This window comes from Miniopterus schreibersii (genome assembly GCF_964146895.1).
Source record: "Miniopterus schreibersii genome assembly, chromosome: 1".
Classification (NCBI taxonomy): Eukaryota; Metazoa; Chordata; class Mammalia; order Chiroptera; family Miniopteridae; genus Miniopterus; species Miniopterus schreibersii.
This window is the reverse complement of record NC_138101.1, coordinates 91,428,291-91,445,239: the sequence shown is the minus strand read 5'-3', so window position 1 is coordinate 91,445,239 and position 16,949 is coordinate 91,428,291. Positions and strand designations below refer to the sequence as shown.

General features: G+C 36.4%; 1 protein-coding gene across 13 annotated transcripts in view; it reads right to left on the bottom strand.

Moving 5' to 3' along the window:
- MIA2 (MIA SH3 domain ER export factor 2) overlaps positions 1–16,949 on the bottom strand; it is a 77,078-nt gene that overhangs the window by 4,219 nt on the left and 55,910 nt on the right. For 9 of the 13 annotated variants that reach the window (XM_081122834.1, XM_081122839.1, XM_081122840.1 and 6 more), the window contains 3 exons: positions 15,526–15,654; positions 11,409–11,567; positions 2,262–2,384 (listed from right to left, as the gene is read on the bottom strand). In XM_081122834.1, coding sequence (XP_080978960.1) covers positions 2,262–2,384; positions 11,409–11,567; positions 15,526–15,654 — 411 coding nt within the window. The remainder of the gene's footprint in view (positions 1–2,261; positions 2,385–11,408; positions 11,568–15,525; positions 15,655–16,949) is intronic. The other 4 variants (XM_081122838.1, XM_081122837.1, XM_081122836.1 and 1 more) reach the window with 1 other exon arrangement.

Genomic DNA, 16,949 nt, shown 5'->3' with positions numbered 1-16,949 from the left:
CATCGTAAGTCTCCTAAAAAGTTACCCTGTCTCCAAACTTAACCAATTCCCTCTAATCTATTCACCAAAATACAATCGCAATAATTCCTCTAAAACACAAATCTGATTATATTATTTACGTTTAAAATCCTTTAATGCATTTATTCTGTGAATAACGTCAAATTTCTGAACAGGTTTGCAAGCCCCTGAAAGCTCTATGCACTACTTACCTTCAATCTCTTTGGTGGGATCCACTACCTCTGACCATCCCTTACATGGTAATCTCCTCAGAGTTCCACCTTCAGCCCCATTCTCCCATTCACTCAATGCTGCAGCCATAACTTACTAAGCACCCTTAATTCTAAATCTTTAAAGATGCTATTCTCTTCTCCTAAAACACTATCACCACCATTTTGGCCCAGCTAATTCCTCCTTTAATTCTTAGCTTATATGTCACTTCCTCCAAGATTTTCTCAAAACTACTCCATGCTCAAAATACTAAAAGCTCATCTTGGCGAGAGCTCCATATGCTCCCATAACATTTTGTACTCATTACTTTAGTCACTGTATCATGCAACTGCTATATGCTAAACCTCAAGGTGTAAGGAATGCTGAGCTCCTGTTCACCACCGAAATACAGCGGCTTCCATCATGCCTGTCATGGCTGGGTCCACTACCCTCTCATTTCAATAAAGTATGGGGATCAAGACCATGGCTTAAGTCAGACAGACATGGGTTCAAATCCTGCCTCAGATACTTCCTATCCTGAGATGTTGAGCACCTTTTTGAGCCTCAGTTTCTTTACTTATAAAATGAGGATACTAGTATCAACTTCATAGGTTCATTGTGAAAATTAAATGAGGTAATTCACTTTCAATGAATGCTTACTGAGCATTAGTGATAGTCAGTATGTTTCAACCATATCTATAACCATTCTTCATGTAAATACCAAATACTGACAAAGTAATAGTAATATGTTTATAAAAAACTTTTCTATTCACAAAACACTTCCACACACATTAACTCATTCAATCCTCATACAGCCCTGTCAAGTGATTAATATCTCAGCCATTATCCAAATGACTCACACTGTCGCTTTTCTCTTTTTTTGCTCAAATGCTGTTCATTATTATTGGTGTAGACCCCCACCTCCCAATTAATTTTTCAAATTCCCTCAACAGCAGCTCCAATGGCACCTCCTTCATGGACTTTTCTGATCCTTCAACTAGAGATGCATGTGAACACAGCATATTCTCTAATGAGACTTACTATTCTCACCGGTATTAAAGATACACGTCTTTCTTCCCTATTTAATTATTAATGTAATTACAAACTATACATTATTATAATTAAGTTTGCAATGTCATGCAGAGCACCTTCTAAACAATAAGCATTTAAATATTATCACTTAATCGAACATCGTTCAATTACCAAAAAAATGAACATGAAAAAAATTTTAAATAGCACTAGTTTAATAATACATGTATTTTCATTCCATTAAGCTTGAATTAATGGGGGGAAACAATTTCAAAAGTAACAGAAAGAATTCCTTTAATTATAACTAATAATAGAAATCCAGGCCATAGGTCTACTTCTTTGCTTATTATTCAAAAATATTTTTCTAAAAGAATAAATACTTCAAACAAATAATGCTCTCCCCCCCAATATATACCCTTTGCTGAGAAAACGTTTAACAATAAATTTATATTAATTTTCTGCTTATGTTTTAATCTTTTTATGTTCTTAATGTTATATACTTCTGATTGATACATTGGATATATATATTTCCCAACTTCAGTGGGCTGCTTTGAGGTGGTTTAAGGAAAAGAATGCCTGAAAAATAATAGGTTCCTCATTAAATGTTAGTTAAATCTAAGTACGAAATGTTTAAATAACTGATTAAACCAGCAACAGAGAATGCACTCAAATTATTTTTCTGGTGGATTTTCACATATCCATTCACATCAGCCTAATGTCCCTGATTACTAAACAGGATATATGGAAGTGTACTGGAAAAATTAGAAAATTAATCACGGAGCAGAGTAAAATTTTTACTAATAGGTTCATAGCGTAAACCCATTACCATGGTGCCCAAACCAATCACCAAAGTATATGTAGCCACAGATGTGCACAATATAACAAGAAACATAAAACCAGGAAAACTTCAGAAAAGAGATTTTGGCCTTAATAGCTACCATAGATAGCAATTATATGGTCCTTAATTCAGTTTCTAATTCTTTAGTTTGCCACCATTACTAAAAAACACATCAAGTATTTCTTACCTGCTTTATCCAGTGATGGCATATTAAAACTTCTGAGTTCTGCTGGTCCAGATAGTCTACCAGTATTAGAATAAAATCTGTCTTGCCTTTGTGGAGGAAGAGCTGGATCAGAATAAGGTTGACCTACAAAACGAGTTTTAAAACATTTTCATTAGAATAAAAGTAAATCAAGTTTACTTAAGTTTAATATATTGAATGTAGACACTTCTCATGCTTCCTAAAAGATAATATGGTAGATAATGGTAAAGAATTTTAGGAAAATTATGTATTGCACTAAAAGCAGTAATTTTATTTGCTTTTGTAGTGAACATAAGTATAATATGTTACTCTGGATTTTTAAAGTTTCAATTATAATGTGTAAATTAAAATACAGTATATGAACCGAATTTAGTTACATACATTCATTTAACTTTCAATTTTAATAATAGTAGAAGGAAGTGGATATAACAATATATAAAAAAAGATTTTGAAAACAGAGCTACTAGAAAAGAAAGAAAAAACAGAATATATTGTCAGCATAGCAAGATATTTACCAGAACACAAAATGACAGAAGAAATGTTCGCTAAAGCAGAAAAAGTACTATTCAGAGGTCACTGGTGATCAAATTTTCAGTAATATCAATATTTTGGAATTTAGCATCCTTCCAAAACTAAAGGAGAATATCTCTGATGCAACAGATGAATGGAAGGTTCACGATGCTCAGATTAAGGACATTGGATAGATTCAAAATTGGGCACAGACTCTGAATAAGGTGCTTCTACAGCCACCCTCTTGTCTCCAGGGGTTAAGATGAAAAATGGTCATTCTTGGGTCTCTATAGGGCTCATCATTCTTGAAAAAAATATAGGTAGTCTATCTCATCTTTGATGAGAGATGGCAGACTTCTGATAGATTAGGTTTGCATATGCCCCAGTCCAAAAATATGGGGAAGGTCAAAGGGGCTGAATTGTGTGACTCTCTCCTATCCTTATAGATCTGGACAAACAGTCCTAAACTACCTTCCATAACTATCCTAGGCAGTGGTTCATAATGTGAACTCCATACAATGTTAAATATGTCAGTCCTCATCTGACTCAGTCACATGGGACCTTATTGATACACCTCTCCCACACAAAGCCAAGAAATCATCTGGCATCAACCAGAATCGACTAAAAGAATTATATGTAATGAGCTCCCAATGGTCAAAGGATGTGAGTTAAGAGAGAAAGATCTAGATAGGCTTGAAGGCTCATTTCCTTCCCCTTTCAGAATCTTAGCAAAGAGCTGTCTCACTGGGTCTGAATTAGACCAAGGGAAGAAAAGACCCAAGGACCAAGAACTAAACTGAGTTTTCCCTTTCAACTTCAAACATGAGATTAATTAAATGGTAGAGCTGGGCGAGGGATAAAATGGGGAAACCTGAAAACCTCACAACTCTTTCTTAATCACGTCTCAGACATCATATCATTATTTTGCTTCTAAAATACATCCCCACAGTATCAGCAACTTCAGAAATATAAAATGTTGCTACAAGCTTTCTATGTTATATATCATATACCCAAGTTGCTCTCTACTGGCAAAAATAATCCATTCCTTAAATCTACCAGAGCCTATTTTGTGCCAGGTACTAGTGATTCAAAATTGATTTTTAAACAGTTCTTGCTCTTAGTCTAATGACAGGAACAAATGCGCACAATATGATCAATGCCGTAATAAAGGAGCATACAAATAACATGAGATGTGGCCTATTTAATTGATTGAAAGAATCAGAAATGTTGTCAAAGAGGAGGTATAGCTTGCCCTGAAAGTCAGGAAAAATGAACAAGTAAACAAGGATATTCTGGTCAAACTCAAATATACATATGCACATACATGTACATGTACATATACACAATGTAATAAGATGAATTATGTGAAAGGCATATGACCAATGAAAGGCTGAAATACAGAAAATAGGTATTAATGATTCTTTTCTTTTTTGCTTTCTTTCCTGCTTTCTACCATCCTTATAAGAGAAGAGATGATCAGAAAGAATGGGAGAAGGAAAAGGATCAGGGTGAAAAATGAATTAAGGGCGGGGATAGGTATACAGGGCATTGTGAAGCAGTGTTCATAAACTAAGATGAGAATAAAATTCAACATGTTTAGTTTAAACAGCAAAGTGGTTCGATCTCTTTTTATTCCACAACACATCTTGGACTGCAATTGTTTCCTGAGTACCTACTTTAATAATCTGGAGTTCTATCACATAACAGGAACATCAACATGGTTGAAAAGAGAAATATAAAGATGGGTAAAGAGTTAGAATATTTTTAGGTTCAATACTGGTCATTCATGAAGTACAATAAGCATCTTCACTTAAAACAGAACATGAACCTAAAAGAACTAGAAAAAGAACAACAGGAAAAGCCCAAAGTAGAAAGAAGGAAATAATAAAGATCATAACAGAAATAAATGACACAGAAACTAAAAAGCAATACAAAAGATCAATGAAACCAAGAGCTGGTTCTTTGTAAAGACAAACAAAACCAATGAACCTTTAGCCAGACTTATCAAAAAACAAAGAGAATGGACTAAATAAATAAAATCAGAAATGAGAAAGAAGTAAAAACTGATTCCACAGAAATACAAAGAAAATATTATGAACAACTATATGCCAAAAAATTGGAAAATGTGAGACGAAATGGTCAAATTCCTAGAAACATACAATCTTCCAAAATTAAATCAGGAAGAATCTTTAGACCAGGAACAACTAATGAAATCGAAGCAGTAATAAAAAAAATTCCCAGCAGAGGAAAGATGGCAGCCCTGTGAGAAGCAGCAGAGCGCCCCTGCTCCCATCCACGGGCTCGATTTACTCCTAGAATACTAAATAGCTAGCTTGTAAAAACCAGAGAAATGTACCTGAGTGGACATATTTCAAGTGTGAGCACTGAAGAAACATCACAGAGTCTGGTAAGGGAGGGGAGGCATAGAAAGGGGGAGTCCCCCCGAAGCCTGTGCTGGGCTCTAAGCCCCCAAAGCTTAGAGGCTGCAAAGCTCCCTCCCCTCAGGAGTGCGGACCGGCCTCTAAAAGCGGGGATCTCACACCCGGAGCGGAGAAGGGAAGGAGTGCTCCGCATGAAGGGTAGAGGGACCCAGGGGAACAGGGTGCCCACAAGGAGGGGAAGGTGCCTTCCTAATGAAACAAAGCTTCTAATGGCGGCCCCAACCTGTGTCTTATGCTCAGGGTGCTGACCATAGGAAAGGCTGTCCCAAAGTGTGTGGTCCCTAAGTAGAAAGGGACCAGAGGTCTGCACTGAGCAGCCATATACAGGGACCCTCTGCATTCCTGTAAGACATTGTATTGAGCCCCAGAAAGCACTTAATCTACATGGCATGGAGAAGGGGTAAAAAGTCATCCCACCCTAAGCTCCTGGTGGGGAGATTCTAGGATTTTTGACCAGCTCTGAGGGGTGCCATGGTGGCACCACGTGGAGCTGCCCCAGCTTTACTGAGATCAGTGGTGCAGGGGAGCTGCATGAAGCTGACTTTGTGTCCCCTTCTGCTGGGTGCTTTGTCGCGGGGGGGGGGAGGGGGGGGGGCGGGCGTTGCAGGACAGATTTTCTGCTTGTGTGTTGCTTTGTGCATTTTTGTGTTTTCAATTGATCAACTGGCTTCCACCTTTCTGGCATGCATTGGGCTCACAGACCACCAGAAGCTGGGATCTGTGTCTGCATAGTAGAGTGTTTAAAATACTCGCCTGGTGCAACCAGCCAACCAGATCTGAGAAAGGAGGGGCAGAGCACTCCTGCCTCTCCTGCAGGATAGCAGCATCACGCCCAACAGGAAAGGGGCTGGTTCAGCTTACTGAAGCCCCAGATACTCCCCACAGGGCACAGTCCACAGGAGGATATTACAAGAATAAGACTCTAAGGGACTATTGTTTGGGAACTGGAGGAAACGCTGAAAACCCCTGCTGGGGGCTGGGCAGGCAAAGTGCTCACTGGAATGTTTTTTAATCGAACCCACTGAGCCCAGGCTGCTGAAACTGCCCATACAGAAAAGGCAACAGTCTGAAGTCCATCTGAAACTGCAGCAGGCCAGTGTATGGGAAACTAGAATCAGAGGACAGGGTAGAGACTGAGGAGCTGGCTGTGGAGCAGAGACTAACATCCCCACGGCGAGTGCTTGACAGCAAAACCTCTAAGTAAGGGGAGTGATACCCTGAGCTACACTAGCCATCCTGCACCCTAAAGACTCTACATAAAGGCCAGGCAACTACAAGGTTGCAAATGGCTGACAAGAGGAGGTGGTCCACAGAGAGCCTCAGAACAACCAACTACCTTAGGACACCAGAGTCAAATCTAGACAGCTCCTCACATTGGCTGATACACAAGTACCTCCCAGGAAAATGGAAATAAGCATACAAAACAGAGAGCCTGAGACAACATAAGCTGCCCAGAAGAAACTCACCTGATTGACCTTTTTCTTCCCTTATGAAAAGATAAAAGAAAAAAGGCGTTTTTTTAAAAAATTTTATAATTATTTTTAAATTTTAAAAATTTTTAATTAATTTTTTTTAAGAATTCTGTCTTGTTTTTTGTTTTGTTTCTTTGTTTTGTTTTGTTTACTTGCTTTATTTTGTTTTCTCTTTGCTTCTACTATCAAGATTTTCTTGATATTCTTGCTTAATTGCTGGGACTTTATCATTATAACCAATAAGTTTACTGCTTTTCTCTACAGTTTCCCCCATATTTCTTATTGGATTCCCTCCCTGCCCTGGCTTTATCTATCTCTCTCACCTCTCAATCAACTGGCATAAGTTTTTTTTGTTTTTTTCCTTCTTTTCTTTTTCTCCCTTCTGTCTTCCTGTCTTTTTGTTTGATTTTTAGTTTCTGTTATTCTCATTGTTTTGCTTTTTTTTGCATTTTCAACTATTATCCTATTCTTATTCTCTCAATTTTTTTCTGGCCCTTCTTTCAGAATCTTTTCTCTGCTCCTTTTATCTACCAGTAGCTTCTCTATTTTTTACATTTTAGTTTAGTTTATTATTTCTTAAATTTTCATCACTATTAACAACAATATACCTTTCTCTCTCTAGCTTTACTTTTCTTTGTCTCTTTCTTTTTTTACTTTTTTTTTTTTTTTTTTGCTTTAGCATTTGTGTTCTCCCTTCATTCTCCCAGTTCTATTTTCACTTGGATTGTTTTCATTGATTGTAAAGCTATTCTGTAAGATACCCCTTGTTTCCTGGAAGTTTAATTGTGTATTGTCCAGCCTTGCCAGCACCCGTACAACAGCTCACACGACATGGTTGGGGCTGAGACACACAGTTAACCAACCTGAGAGGAGAGTCCTCCCAAGGACAGATCAACAATAATCTAGACCCAATCACAACAGAAGAGCAAAAAGAACCCACAAAAGGGACACAAAAGGGACACACCTAGAGCAAAGAGCTCAGAAGTATAAGGAAAACACACCTCTGGGCTCCACTGGACTCACAAGACAAAATCTCACCCCACAAGACTGGGAGAGAGCAAATATATCTAATATACAGATACAAACACTAAGAGCCGCCAAAATGGGGAGACAAAGAAACAACTCCCAAACTAAAGAAAAGGAAAAATCACCAAAGACTTTGATGAGATGGAATTTATTAAGGTATCAGAAATATAGTTCAGAGCAATGGTTATAAAAATGCTCAAGGAAATTAATGAGAACAACACGGCACTTGATGGTAAGGTCGAGGAACTTAGTGAAAACATGAAAAAAGAGATACATATAATAAACAAGAACCAGGCAGAAATAAATAATACTATATCTGATATCAAGAGTACACTGGAAGGAATTAAAAGCAGGCTAAATGAAGCAGAGGATAGAATAAGTGACTTAGAAGACAAGGTAGAAAAAATCACTCAATCAGAGCAGCAAAAAGAAAAAACACTTAAAAAGCATGAGGACAGTCTAAGGGAGCTCTGAGAAAACATGAAGCAAAACAACATTCACATTATAGGAATGCCAGAGGGGGAGGAAAGAGAGCAAGGGATAGAGAACTTGGTGGTGTAAATAATGACAGAAAACTTCCCTATGCTAGCGAGGGAGAAAGCCACACAACTTCAGGAAGCACAGAGGGTTCCAAACAAGAGGGACCCAGAGAGACACACTCCAAAACACATCATAATTAAAATGGCAAGGACAAAGAGAAAATATTAAGGGCTACAAGAAGAGGCAAGCAGTGACCTACAAGGGAACCCCCATAAGGCTGACATCAGATCTCTCAAAAGAAACTCTTCAGGCCAGAAGGGAATAGCATGAAGTTCTCCAAGTAATGAAAAGCAAGAACATAAAACCAAGACTGCTTTATCCAGCAAGGATATCATTTAAAATTGAAGGTGAAATAAAGAGCTTCCCAGACAAAAAAAAGGCTAAAGGAGTTCAGTACCAACAAACCAGCATTGCAAGCAATGCTAAAAACACTGCTCTAAGCAAAAAGAAGAAACAGTGAGAGGAAGGTACATCAGCATAAAGGGGGAAAATGGTATTAAATAAGTATATGTCAATAGTAACGTTAAATGTAAATGGAATAAATGGTCCAATCAAGAGACAAAGAGTAGCTGAATGGTTAAGAAAACAGGACCCAAATATATACTGTCTACAAGAGACCCACCTGAGAGCAAAAGACTCACACAGGCTAAAAGTGAAGGGATGGAAAAAATATTCCATGCAAATGGAAAGGAAAAAAAAGGCTGGATAGCAATACTTATTTCTGACAAAATAGACTTCAAAATAAGGACCATAACAAGAGACAAAGGTCACTACATAATACTAAAGGGATCAATCCAACAGGAGGAAATAACCCATATAAAACATTTATGCACCCAGTATAGGAGCACCTAAAACATAAAAAATTTCTTGGTGGACTTTAAAAGGAAGACTGACAGCAACACAATCATAGTGGGGGACTTTAAAAGCCTACTGTCAGCACTGGACAGATCATCAAGACAAAAACTCAACAGGGAAACACGGACCTTAACTGACTCACTAGACCTAATGGATTTAATTAACATTTACAGAACACCTCATACCAAAGCAGCAGAATATACATTCTTCTCAAGTGCACATGGAACATTCTCAAAAAAAGACCACATGTTAGGGCACAGGGCAAGCCTCTACAAATTCAAGAAGGTTGAAATCGTATCAAGCATCTTCTTGGAGAACAATGCCATGAAACTAGAAATCAACCACTGTAAAAACAACTCAGACATATTCAAAACATGCAGGCTAAATACCATGTTATTAAACAGTGAGTTACCAATAAGATCAAGGAAGAAATCAAACAGTTCTTGGAAAAAAACAAAAATGAACAGACAACCCAAAAATCTATGGGACACAATGAAAGCAGTCCTGAAAGGAAAGTACATAGCATTACAAACCTGTCTCAAGAAACAAGAAAAAGCTCTAATAAACCATCTAACACAACAACTAAAAGAACTAGAATGAGAACAGCAAGAAAAACCCCAAGGAAGTAGAAGGAAGGAAATAATAAAGATCAGAGCAGAAATTAATAGCATAGAGACTAAAAAAACAATACAAAAAAATCAATGAAACCAAGAGCTGGTTTTTTGAAAAGATAAGTAAGATCGATGCACCTTTAGCCAGACTCATCAAGAAACAGAGAGAGAGGACTCAAATAAACAAAATCAGAAATGAAACAGGCAATATAACAACCAAGCCAACAGAAATACAAAGGATCATAAGAAAATAATATGCCAACAAACTGGACAACATGGGTGAAATGGACAAATTCCTAGAAGCATACAACCTTCCAAAGCTGAATCAAGAAGAGGCAGAAAACCTGAATAGGCCGATAACAACTAATGAAATTGAAGCAGTAATCAAAAAACTCCCAGCAAACAAAAGCCCAGGAACGGATGGATTTACAGGCGAGTTTTACCAAACATTCAAAGAAGAATTAACACTTATTCTACTAAAACTATTCCAGAAAATTCAAGAGGAGGGAAATCTCCCAAACTCTTTTTATGAGGCCAGCATCCTCCTAATCCCAAAACCAGATAAAGAGACTACAAAGAAAGAAAATTATAAGCCAATATCCTTGATGAACATGGATGCTAAAATCCTCAACAAAATATTAGCAAATAGAACCCCGCAACATACTGAAAACATCATGCACCATGATCAAGTAGGTTTTATTCCAGGGATGCAATGCTGGTACAAATATTCGCAAATCAATAAATGTGATACATCACATAAACAAAATGAAAGATAAAATCACCCGATCATATCAGTCGATGCAAAAAAAGTTTTCGGTAAAACCCAGTACCCATTTATGATAATAACTCTCAGCAAAGTGTGAATAAAGGGACATACCACAACATAATAAACCCCATATAAGAAAAACCTACAGCCAACATCATACTCAATGGGCAAAAACTAAACGTGTTTCCTTTAAGATCAGGAACAAGATCGGGATGTCTGCTTTCACCACTCTTATTCAACACAGTACTGGAAGTCCTTGCCACAGTGATCAGACTAGAAGAAGAATAAAAGGCATCCAAATTGGAAAGGAGGAAGTAAAACTGTCATTATTCACAGATGACATGATAGTGTACACAGAAAACCCTAAAGACTCCACCAAAAAACTACTACATCCAATAAATGCATTCAGCAAAGTAGCAAAATACAAAATCAATATCCAGATGTCAATTATATTTTTAAAAAAATTACAAGGAGGTGAATAGTATAAATGCACAGATGTGATGAAGAAATTTGTATACCTATGTTTGTGAATGCACACACCCCCAAAAAAATCCCTAAAAGATTTATAACTAAATTCAGGGAGGGCATACTAAGATAATAGCAGGAGTTTTCAACTTTCCTAATTAGACATTTCTGCATTGTTTAGATTTTCTAAAATAAACATGTATTACTTCCATAAGCAAGAAAAACAATAGACATTCCATGCGGGGAGGGGTGTAAAATAGCCTTCTGTAATATGAACAATTACACCTAATTCTTTTGTTTGGAAATTGTGTTACTGTTGTGTTCTAATATGTATCATGGTTTTTCTTAAGACAGGGAACACATGTACTCTTTTCTTCCATTCCTATATGTTGCATATACTGGTTGCGTTTTCAATATAAATAATAACTATACTCTTTCCATACCAGATGGAGGAATCATCATCCTACGATCCTGTTCCCATGGAGGTGAAAGGGACCCGGTGTCAGAAGGTTCCCTGTGAGGATCAGAAAACTGATCATAGCTCGATTTTCCTCTTTCATTAGTAATTTGATGGTCCTGAGGATTCCCTGGGCCTCTTGAGCCTAATTTAAAAAAAAAGTACAATTCTGTTTTATCTAAAAAAGTATTATGAGAACTATCATCAAATAAAATCCAGACAGTTTTTAAAAAGTGAGAACAATCAGATTCCAAAGAAGTTTCCCTAAGACACATTAGAGTACAACTCTATCCTAGCAAAGCCATTTCCAGGACAATTTTGCCTCATGCATAAACAAGCACTTGCTTATAAAAGTTGTTTTTAAATGTTATCATAATAGTTTTATGTATAAAACCGGTGGTTAAATTTTAAATTATTAAAATGTCTGAAAGATAAAAGTAGAAAGTAAATTGCAAAATAAAGATTTCTATATCAGATGCAATAACATAATTATAAAATAAAGTTTCTGTTGCTTAAACTAATCTACCAATTCAAAGAGCATGATTTCTTTAAAACAGTCATCTTAGGGGCTATATACATATTTCAATAATTCTGCAGCTACTAAAGTATTTCTTAGAAAAACTCTTTGGAAATATATTCAGATTAACTTGAAAGCCACTCAATAAATTGTATCTCAATGTTGTAACATGACTCTCTACTTCTCCCCAAAATGATTTTAACCAGTCTAATTACAAACTTTATATTATCAGATAAATTTGTCTGTAAATGGCTTATAGCAATTTCTAAATGTAAAATTCACCTTCAGAAAGAGATCACAGCCCGGAAGGCAAATGTAAAACAAGAGTTTCAGAAACAAAAGCACTGTTGTAACAAACACTTCAAACAAGATAATATCAACTTGGATAAGAAAATGTGTCATGCCTACATTAACAAATTAGGGAAACACTGTAAAATTCCCTTCTTATGAGTATACAAAGGACAGTACCTAAATTAATAACCTATATTCAATTAAAAAAGAAAAGACAGCCCTGGCCCATGTGCTCCATGGTTAGAGCATCAGCTCATGAATCGAAGAGCCGCAGGTTCGATTTCCGATCAGAGCACATTCCTGGGTTGCAGGTCTGATCCCAGGCCCCAGGTCAGGGTGACTTCAGGAGGCAACCAATCAATGTGTCTCTCTCACCTCTCACATGGATACTTCTCTTTCTTTCTCTCTGCCGCCCACCACCCTCCCTTCCACTCTCTCTAAAAATTTTATCTACTCTCTTTTGTCAAGAGGTCAACTGACCTTTCTGCCAGAAGGTCAACTCTCTCTTTTCCTTATAGTTGTACAGTCTATTAAAAATTCCCCAAATCTTTCCTTCTATTTTGTTCATCCTAATCAGTTCATTAAAAGAAAAAAGCTGGAAAAGCAGAACTGAATTGGTAGAAATGTGCAAGAGTAATTAGGCTAAATTCTCCTACAGTGAGCACAGATCTTTAAAGGAGACATTCCAAGGCTTTCCTCTGATTGTTTACTTCCAGGGAACCAAATACAGGCCAAATGACTTATTTCCAGATGAGTATTACAAACTTAAATGGCTAAAGGTTAAACTTTTTCATTCAGACCCAATGTTTTATAAAATTTACTCTAAAAAAATTATTTTCCCTATACTCAATCTTATTCAAACATGTATCTCACCCAAACTTTCAAATTTTAAAAGGTGAAAAAAGGAAGGGTACTGGTCATCCTTCTTTGGTGGGTCATCAGAACCTTCAGTGCAAAACAACTCTTTTAATACCTGTTGATTACTTACCTAAATCCTCTGTAGCTTCTCTTTTTATGTTTTTATTTTTTTAAATAAACTATTTATGCAGGTAACCAGGATATATGTTGTAACATAACACATTTTTTTCAATTTCTCTGTAACTTTTCTACCAAATAGTAAAACACCCTTGCAAATAATGTAAACACATCATATCTTGAAAGTAATTAAAAAGGAGAGGAAAGTCATTTAAATAGGAGAGGAGAAATCAAAGGTAATTTTTACTCTTATTCCAAATATTCAATTGAGTACAAGCAATCCTTGACTTATGTCATTCACTTTCCAGTGATTCCCATTTGCATCTAGCCAATTATACCCTTATTTCTAGGCCACTGTTTTTCAGACTGCTGGTTGTAACCCATTTTGGTGCGTGAAATAAACTTAGTCTTAATTTTTAATCACTATTCTTTTTTAATGAAATGGAATAAAACTGAATAGAAAAATATCAGAAAGCACCGAAAATAGTAGTAAGTACTATTTCATATAACTGGTTTCAATTACATTTATACTGATGTGTAATATGACATGATACAAAATGTATTTCTTACTCTAGGCAAAAAGGGGGGGATGGATTTAGGGCACTTACAGCATACATGTGAATTTCAAAATTAGTCTCCTCCTTAGAGTGCCTACAGCAAAGCTCTCTTAGAGCTCCAAGTGTCAATCTGCAACTCAATCTCTCTCCACAGGAGCTTTCAGTTCAAAGCCAATACAATTAAACTCTCCCTCTGAAGTATCCCCCAGGCTGTGGGCCAATCTGCTGTAGGACTAGGAAGCAGGAAGGACCAGTGTTAAGGGTAGCAAACTAAGGATGGGGAAAGGGGATATAAGTAAGAAATGGGCAAAGAGAGAATGTCTCACAAACTTAAAGTAGGAAATTGATTTTTTCATATTCTTGAAGGCAATTCCAAAGAAATTGTTCCAAAAGCATTTAAAATAATGGAAGCTTCAACAGAGTACACAGACTCTCTGAGAGGCTACTTTGATGAATAGTATCCATTTGAGTATTAGAGCTTTCCTATGTTGGGTTTAGTTTGTTTTTATTTGGTCTCATTATTTTCTGTTCCTACCTCAGATTCAATACGCTAAAATCACTGACAAAAAGGGGGAATGGGAACACAACATTGGTGAAGAATGCTATCAGTGCTAACAAAACACAGACTTGGGGGTAAAAATGTAAAACTTGATTTTGGAACAGACAGGGCTCTATATCTTTGAAATTTGTCACAATTCAAGGAAAATTTTAAAGCAACTTGACAAAGTGAACAAAGTATGACAAAAGATCAAAAGAGCAATACTCCAGCTGGGCAGGGACTGGGTGAAGGAGGGGGCAAGTGACGGGAAAATAGGGACATCTGTAATAGTTGACAAGAATAAAAATAAAGAAAAAAAAAGGAGGAATACTCCAGGTACATAGGTAACACCAGAGTAAGTGCTGATGAGGTAAATGCAGAAAGACCAACAACTAATACTTAGGGGCTTGAAGTCGCTTCGGAAATTCTCAAAAACACATAAAGGGGCTCTGGCTGGTGTGGCTCAAAGGGTCACAGGTTTAATTCCCCATCAAGGGCCTGTACCTGGGTTGCAGGGTCAATCCCCAGCCCTGGTTGCGGTGCGTGCAGGAGGTAACCAATCAATGTGTCTCTCACATAGATGTTTCTCTTTCTCTCTCTCTCCCCCTACCCCTTCCACTCTCTCTAAAAATCACTGGAAAAAAATCCTCAGGTGAGGATTAACAAAAACAACAAACAAAAACACATAAAGGGGTGGCAAAGCAGACAATCTGAGGTTGGTTTTTCAAAGTATTAAAATATGATTTTGGTTTAAGGTTATCATCAAAACTCTGAGTACAAAAGAGCAATTCTGAATTCCTCAACACTAAAATAAGGTTCTTTCACTTTGATTTTCTGCAATAAAAAAATCATGATAATGAAGTAAAAAAAGCTCTACATCCTAATAATTTTTCATGAAAATACAATTTTATGATGTTATATTGTTATTTTATGTATTCTTTACAAAGTTTTATATTATGTAGCATAAAAGTTTTTAAGAAGTAAAAAATATGATTTAAAAAGATATGCATAAAGTGCTTGACCAAAATAACACAGTTTCCAAGAGAAAAATATATTAAATTTAGATTTCAAAGAGCTCCTTTTCCAAACAAAAGTTAAACCCACAATAAGTGCAAGGAGTGCCTGCATTTTCCAAAGGATTATTTTAAAGATTGTTTTTAAAGAAAAGTTGAGATGAAAATATAAAGGAAGAATCCAGAGTAATAAATATGTTTAAACAATATACCTCTTCCTCCTCCCCCTGGAAGCAAAGGTGAGAGTCTGAGTGGACCCTCCAACAAAGTTGGAGGGGAGAGAAAAGCTCTCGTTTCAGATGAAGGTCGACCCAATGGTGAGGGACCATATGGGGAATGCTCTGGAATAATTAAAACAGCATGTTTAAATTCATAGTTTCAATTAGCTACACTACAGATTAGAATCCCATTTCAACAATTACCATCAGGTCATCCTCTTGCCAGTTTAAGTTTAATCCATGTCCTGAACACTAACTATGCCTTGGGTTTTGCTAACACAGGAAAGAATTCAATATGGATCTGGGTTCCATAAAGTCAGTTTACCAAATGTACATTTTAGTCAATCAAAACATTATTCTCTTCATAATTAATACACATAAATAAAATAACCGCAAAATATTAAGCAAAGAATACTGGTGATATTCTGGAGTTACAAGATTTGGGGGGCATAAAGTTTGTTTTGTTTGTTTTGTTTTTGATGGCAGAATGCTTCTAGATATTTCAGCTGGTGAGGGTTGTAACATGGAAGGGCTCAGTTTAAAATCAGGGCCAGATAGCCTATGTTAGGTCATGATTTATTTGAGTAAAGCTTCGAATTTTGAAAAGTAGGAAAAAAGGCATAAAATACTCTAAAGCATCAGAAATTACTTTTGGTTCATTGCCAGTGAGAAGTCAATTTACAGTCCTGGCCATGTGGCTCAGTCAGTTGGAGCATCGTCCTTACATCAAAAGGTGGTGCATTCAATTCCTGGTCAGGGCACATACCCAGGTTGTATGTTCAATCCCCAGTCTGGGTGCGTGCTGGAGGCAGCCCAAGAAAAATCAATTTACATGCACTAATTCATTAAAAAATTGTCACTCTATCTATAAACCATATAACCAAGAGCCCTATCATTTTACAAACTTCACCATTCCCAAATAATGGTTATGCTTCAAAAGATCAAAAATTAACAGCAAAAAACGAATTTAAATACCACAAAAATAACACTTTTAAAACATGTTAAATTTTATTATGTAGTTTACATAATATATACATGTAGTTACAACAAAAGATCAAAGCATTATTTACCCACCCCTGGGATTTTTGCATTAATTTCATATAAAAATTATTTCTGTATAATTCTTCCCACTCCTAACTTTGTTACTATTTAAAATTCATAATAGTCTGCTATCTTCAAAATGTAGAAATAGACTTTCATTTTAATGAAACTGGACTCTCAAAATGATTTTATAACTTCTCAAAGGTTATAATGGGATTCTATCTATATAAAGATAGATTTGTTTTCACTGCCTTACAAGTTTAATTCTAATTCAACCAAAATTATTTTGAAACTTTAAGCTATTTGAAATAGTATGAGATCATTAAAGATGCTAACTCATTACTGAATGGACAGAAATATTAAATACATCTTCCAAA